Source organism: Lacerta agilis, chromosome 9 (genome assembly GCF_009819535.1).
Source record: "Lacerta agilis isolate rLacAgi1 chromosome 9, rLacAgi1.pri, whole genome shotgun sequence".
In the NCBI taxonomy this organism is placed as follows: domain Eukaryota; kingdom Metazoa; phylum Chordata; class Lepidosauria; order Squamata; family Lacertidae; genus Lacerta; species Lacerta agilis.
Window position 1 is genome coordinate 3,764,961 of NC_046320.1, and position 6,797 is coordinate 3,771,757.

General features: G+C 51.4%; 1 protein-coding gene across 1 annotated transcript; it reads left to right on the forward strand.

Moving 5' to 3' along the window:
* The first annotated feature begins 1,171 nt into the window (after window positions 1–1,171).
* Window positions 1,172–6,152, forward strand: MSX1 (msh homeobox 1). Its single transcript, XM_033160851.1, has 2 exons — window positions 1,172–1,710; window positions 5,696–6,152. Exons 1-2 carry the CDS (start codon window positions 1,251–1,253, stop codon window positions 6,124–6,126), a joined length of 891 nt encoding a protein of 296 aa, XP_033016742.1. The 5' UTR covers window positions 1,172–1,250; the 3' UTR covers window positions 6,127–6,152.
* Window positions 6,153–6,797: the final 645 nt, after the last annotated feature.

The window sequence follows — 6,797 nt, forward strand, 5'->3', positions numbered from 1 at the left end:
ACTAGCTATACTGTATCTGCACTGAGACTGGGTCATACCGAGGGCAGATCGCAACCTCATCCAAATCCATACAAAATCAAGTATAGCCCATCTAATGCTAATATGATTATAAATAAGCTTAAACCCTATACATACATCCATACATCCATACATCCATACATCGTATTTAATTCATTGGCTTATATATTGGACTCTCTGTGGTTTTTTGTTTGTTTGTGTTAGTTTGGGGGTTTGTTGTACTTAAGAAGAACTATTATTTCACAACCAGAGAAGTTGCCAACCCATCCCACACTTGTTTGGAATGAGTCTTATTGCACTTACTTCCGAGTAAGCTACACGACGATGCAGCCAAATTTAAGAGCTTTTTTCCACGTTGATTTCCCCTCCAAAAGCGAAAGGCATGTGTAAACTCCCTTTGAAATCAGTGAGCATCGAAATGATATTGGGCGGCGGGGGTGGGCAAATATTACATATTATTACAGCATTCTCTCTCTCTCTCTCACACACACACACACGAATGCAGCGCATATTCAAAGAAGACTTATTTATTTTATTTCATATTTATTTCACAAACTCTGTATACCGCTTGATTGTCGGAGACACTTCAAAGAGAATAAAAACTCTAAATGGTTATCGTAGAACTAGATTGCATGGCGCTGATTGAAGAGAGAAGGGGTAAAATGATTATTCTACGATAATCTGAAGATGAGCATCTCTCGTCCCAAGCAAAGCTGCCGCCTGCAGCTCAGGCTCGCGGAATTTCCATTGCAGAGACGGAGCGAGCGGGAACGGAAGGGAATCCAAGCAAAACAAACAACCCCTCGAGGTGAATCGACGGCGACGCGAGGTGAATGGGAGCTGCTCAGAGGCGGAGAACGAAAGTCGGGCGCGCAATTGCTCCTGGCTACTGCAGAGCAAAGTTTCTTCCCGGCTTCGCGGCCGCGCCGGGCGATGCCGCCTCCTCTTCCTCCGCCTCCTGGTCCTCCTCGCGCGCTCTCTTGCGCGCCGCACCCAATGGGAAGGCAGCGGGACCCCCCCCCCCCTTCGGAGCGCGGATTGGCCGCCGTCGGGGGCGGCCTGGCTTTATTAGCCCGCCGGGCTCGGTCCCGGGCCTCGCAAAGCGGAGCCCTGACGAGCGAAGGCGCCGCGCAGCTGGGAGCGCGGGCAGGGCCTGGCTCTGACTACGCGCCCACCTCCATGAGCAACGGCTGCGAGAGCTGGAGCGCCGGCGGGGGGACGGGGGGAGCTGCATGGCCCCGGCGCTGGAAATGACTTCTGCTCAGAGCGCGGGGGGAAGCGAGGAGCCACCCGCGCCAGCCTTCGGCAAGCCCGGCCCGACGGGGCCTCCAGGGGCCACCATGGGCCGGGAGGAGGGCGGCGGCGGCGGCGGCGACAAGCCTAAGGCGGCTCCGGCTCTTCTACCCTTCAGCGTCGAGGCGCTCATGGCCGATCGCAGAAAGCCCGGCAGCTTGCCCAGCGGGCCCGAGCGGGGGGAGCCGTCGGCGCACCCGAGGACCCTCAGTCCCAGGATGGGGGCGCCCTCTGCCGCGGCGCCGGAGAGACCGGCCTCGGCGCTCGCCATCGCCAGCCATTTTGCTGTCGGGGGATTAGTCCAAGTGCCCGAAGAGGCGCTCGCCAAAGCCGAGAGCCCCGAGAAGCCGGAGCGGACGCCCTGGATGCAAAGCCCCCGCTTCTCTCCGCCGCCGCCAAGTAAGTGAGCAGCCGGGGAAGCGCACGAGGACTTGGCCAGGAAGCAAGTAGCCAAAACGCTGCGGTAGCCACGCGCCGCCCAGTTGATGATGGGGAAGCCGGTCTCGGCTGTCACTTAAGACAAGGGGACTTTTTACTTTCAAGTAAATTCATGTATTGAGCGTCGGAGAGATGTTCCAGGTTGCTGCTTTCGCTCGTGGAACTTTAGTTGTTAGTTATACAAAATACAAAAGCAAACAAACAAACCGGCCACCAACTCAAAGCGCGTTAGGTGCCCGGCCTTAATTCCTAGCACGAAAGGGGCAGGCACGCTCAAAATGTGTTTACTTGGAAGTAAGGAGCACCGGTTTCTAATAGGATCGGCTTCCCCTTGCTTAAACCAATCCTTGGTCTCCAGAGGCCTTGTTTCCAAGTCAAAGTGTTAGTCGGATAGCGGCGTTTTAGCCTACTTAAAGCCGAGAGCGCCAAGCAGCCCGGAAGCTGAGATCGATGCGACCTTTTTAGAATATGCTTAGAACCAGAGCAGCTTCTATGCAGCTCCTGCCTTCCTTCCGCTGCTGCTTGACTTGGCCGTGAAGCAGCGGCAAGCTGCCTCCAGCCCGGATGCTGTGGAGTTGCGTTGATTGCAGATCGTGTCGCTTCTGTAGAGCCCGCTTGGGGTACCATCTCACTTTTTCCCGCAATCTTAATTCCCTGCTGCCTTGAAGCTTGGACTCTCGGTAGAGAGGGGCCTTTTCAGACAGCGACAGCTGTTGGTAAACATTGCTGGCCGGGTCCTGCCAGCTGACACGCTCGTCCTGTCCCCGGGACCCAGTTGCCCAGAGAGCTCAGGGTCCCAGGGAAGGTCTCCTTCACTGAGCTGGGAATGAAAGGTCGCTGGTTCCTTGGACCTGGTTTCTGAACCAGTCACCACTTTCCCGGAGGAGGGGGAGGGGTGCCAGGGACTTCCGGGTTTCAGGGCCTTTTCCGCCACCAAAGAGCCCGTTTTTGGGCTGAGAGAGAGACAGACAACCTGGGTAAGGACATTTTTAAACCGCTGCGGTTGCACATCGTCTGGAGAACAGAAAATCGCTATGAGCACTTTTTAAATAAAAAAATGCTAAACAAATAGGAAAACGTAATAAGGAAATCCGATGAGTTTCGGCTGCTTATTTCTACTGCGCTTCTTGTTAATGGTCCTTAAATTGCGCTGTTGGGAAACAGAATCAATTACAGCGGAATCCTTTCCATCACTACTGAGAAATAAGTCCCACCGAGTTCATTTGGGAAGACTCCCACGTGTAGGGTTTCAATCTTGTTTTCCCTGTGAGACCTTCCACAAAACATCCTGTGGTCCAGGGAACTTAACTTCCAACTCAAAGTAGTTTACGTTTCTCAGCAAACGTATTGGGATTGAAGGTGGCGGAGTCCATGTAGACCCAGCCCTGTCGCACAATCCGCCTAAACCTCAGTAATTCGTTTTAAAGAAAGTTGCTTTGTTTCTGGATCGGCCTGAGCAGGAGAGGAATTAGCGGGGGCTTTTCTGCCTCCTTTTCTCTCCCGTGGATTAAAACAAGAGTATTTTAGCAATTAAAATATTTTAAGGGCGCTATTTTAATGTGCTCTAACTCCTACTTGTGTCCGTGGAAATTCCTTTGTCAGTGAGTAGGAGAATTCGGGCAGAGGTGGCTTTGGAGAAAATGCTCATAACATTTCTAGCGATGCTAAATTCCACTTCAATAGATCGCTCTGATTTGAACCGTTTCTAAAATGTCCAGCAGCCTCACTTTTGAAGTTAGGTGTTTCTTCCTTGAAAAGTGATCTCTTGGACTTCCTACCGATGTGTAAAAAGCGAAAAGCAACTGAAAGTAACAAAACAGGCTTCTCTGGTATTTTTTTGTTCTGGGCCCATGTTGTTCTGGATTAATTAGGGGTCTCTTTTCCAGCTGGATTCTCAACCCCTGTAATTGCAATTTTTAAAATGTTGCCCAGATACCAGGAGGTAATAAGGGTTTTTTTGTTTTTGTTTTTTTAAAGCAATCTTCCAAATTATTGCAAACGGAATGTGAAAAGAGAATCTATCCTATATTGTAATTGTTGTCCTGCTATGTATGGCTTCCCCTGTGCAATGCACAGAATCTAGAAGGGAAGGGGTGGGGAAAAGAGTTATGAGAGTATATCTTCAAAGATTATCGAAATTAAACATATTAGGAAGAATATATTCTCCAGGTCAGCTTAGCGTCCTACCGTGGGTAGCCTTAACTTAAAAAGGGCCAAATCCACCGGGAAAATCTGCAGCAAAGATACTCGGTTCATTCCCGAGGCCTGCGCTGGTCAACTGTGGCTCTTTCCCTTCAATGGGGGTTTGCTGGGAGGGCTTCCCGTTGGAATTTCTCCAAAGGATTTCATCAAAGCTGGCAGTCCCGGCCTGTGCACTTTTAACTCAAAGCGATGAGTGTCAGTGGGAATTACTCCCAAGTAAAGGTACCTACGACTACAGTAGCTCCGGTGTATTTTCTGCTAATGGAAAGATTGAAAGCGATCTACAACTTTTGTGAGTTTATCTTCACAATGGAAATGCTTCACTTGGATTCAACTTGACTTGAGGCTATGATTTAAAACAATTAACTAGAATCCATTAAACCTGACAGGCTTTATTTTCAAGTAAGTGTGTTTAGCAGTCTAAATTCTTCCGCTCAAAAGGGTGTGGGTCGGAATGCCGAGAGTCGTTCTTAAAACAGGCCATAAAAGGAACAAACAGCGTCCTCACGGACTCCCTAATTAATGACATGCGCACTCTGTTTCCCAAGAGTGCCATAAACGGGATGTGAGTGACAGGACCTGCCCTTTTCATTTTTTAATTTTTTTCCCCTTTAGTTCAATAATTTATGGTTTCCTTCCTCCCCCAACCCCGCTTTCCCCTTCTTATGAACTGCCCCAATACTTTATTCTTCTATCTGGAGCACTAATAAATGCACCCAACCTCTTAAAGAAAACGCAGCATTTTGGGGGCCACGCGCGTCCTCCTCCAGGGATAAGCCTTTTGGAGGGGTTGGCTGTGGTGGCGGCGTGGCTTCGCGTGACACCCAGGCGCCTCTTGGAAGGCTGCAATCCCATTCGCTTACGTGGGAATAAGGCCTTTTAAAGCGAGTGGGTGGGATCAGGCTGATTGGGGTTGTCAGAACGACCTCTCTCTCTCATCCAGCTAAAAGTCGCCTTGTTATTTAAATCTGTACAATTCGGGGGGGGGGGGAGTTCGAGCATCCATTTGTTCAGTTGCAAAATGTGCCCCTGGCTGTAAGTCGACTTGGCTTTCTCATCCGGGAAGAGCTCTGCTTCAATAAAATGCAAGATGCAATCCTTTTGAAAGTCCTTCTGCATTTTAACATGGCTCGCTCTTAAGTGTGTTTAGGATTGTACCACTGTACATCCTCCAGGTTCAGACTCCAGTTACTCTGAAGCATTGTTAATCCCGCTCAGCTGAATTTAGAACCCAGCTCTTGAAATTTTCTAATCGGGAAAATCCCGAAGAAATTTGCCTTACAGTTTAAATAACCAGAAGCACTGTATTTAATACCAATTTGGTCCATTAACTTCAATAGAGCTAAATTGCCTTACTGTGGTTTAACTAGATGACGGTTTAACCAGAGCAAGCTGTCAAACGAGATCCGCCTTACAGCCGGTTTCTAAAACATGTTTACTCTGAAGTACATCCCACTGAGTTCAGCCAGCGATGCTTATTTCCTGATAAATTTCCCCAGGATTGCGGGTCCTCCTGCGCTTTGAGAGCTCTTCCGCCGAGGCGAGCCTGCAAAGCCTTTTGGGATTGTGGGGTGACCAGGTGGTCTGATCCTGCGCGTCAGCCGGGCTCCATCGCCTTCCTGGGATTGTTGTGCCTTTTGCTCGGGGTGGCGGTCGGGACCGGGTGGCGGGGCGGCTCTCCCCGCTGGCGCGCCGGGGTGTCTTTGGGAACGGCCTTACCAGGTGTCGCTCGCTGTCTCCGCAGGGCGCGCCAGCCCGCCGGCCTGCACCCTGCGCAAGCACAAGACCAACCGCAAGCCGCGGACGCCCTTCACGACGGCGCAGCTGCTGGCGCTGGAGAGGAAGTTCCGCCAGAAGCAGTACTTGTCCATCGCGGAGCGCGCGGAGTTCTCCAGCTCGCTGAGCCTCACCGAGACGCAGGTCAAGATCTGGTTCCAGAACCGGCGCGCCAAGGCCAAGCGGCTGCAGGAGGCCGAGCTGGAGAAGCTGAAGATGGCAGCCAAGCCCATGCTGCCGCCCGCCGCCTTTGGTATCTCCTTCCCCTTGGGCGGCCCGGCGGTGGCGGGTGCCTCTCTGTACGCCTCCTCGGGGCCCTTTCCGCGAGCCGGCCTGCCTGTCACCCCCGTGGGACTCTACGCGGCGCACGTGGGCTACAGCATGTACCATCTCACCTAGAATCCCGGAGGGCTCCTCCACCCCAGAGGATCCGGTCTTAGCGAGAAGGCCTGTCAGATATGTCAGCCCTCGGGTCCCTCGATGGAGAGGCACCAGGCAGCAGGGAAGGAAGGAGAGCAGGTCCTCTGGACTCGCCCAGGCAAAGCCTCTCTCGAAGGACCGGAATACTCTGCAGGCTTGGGCTGCCCTTTTGGGAACAGGAGTCAGACTGTGGACACCACGCCCCCCCAAACCCCTCCAGGTCCCGAGGACTGCACCTGCTGCTCTTTGCCGCTTGTTCTTCCACCAAGCCCCGTGGAAGGGCTCTGCGTACTGTGTAATATACTGTACAGTTGAAAATTTATTATCGTTTATATTAATAGCTATATTTGATAAATAAATTAATTTTAAATGACCTTGGGGTGAATGGTTGGATATTGCCTTCTGTCCTGGAAGGTCTGTAAGGTTTCATTCCATCCAAGCCCTCTGAATCTGGGGTCCCTGTTGATTATTTTTATCATTATTTCTCAAATCTGGCTCTTAGGCCCCCACCCCCCACCCTTGCATTTCAGTGCAGGTTGTGCAGAACTCCCGTGTGAATTGTCCTCACTTATGTGAAGAAGTCCAACTGATTTTAAAGAACTTACTTGGAAGTAAAGTGCCTAGGTTTGCAGTGCAAATAACTAATTTCT

Excerpts from the sequence above, each read along its gene's own strand:
- MSX1 (XM_033160851.1), top strand. The coding sequence starts at position 1,251 with ATGGCCCCGGCGCTGGAAATGACTTCTGCTCAGAGCGCGGGGGGAAGC. Across the intron at positions 1,711-5,695 it reads CTTCTCTCCGCCGCCGCCAA|GGCGCGCCAGCCCGCCGGCC; the intron begins GTAAGTGAGCAG and ends CTGTCTCCGCAG.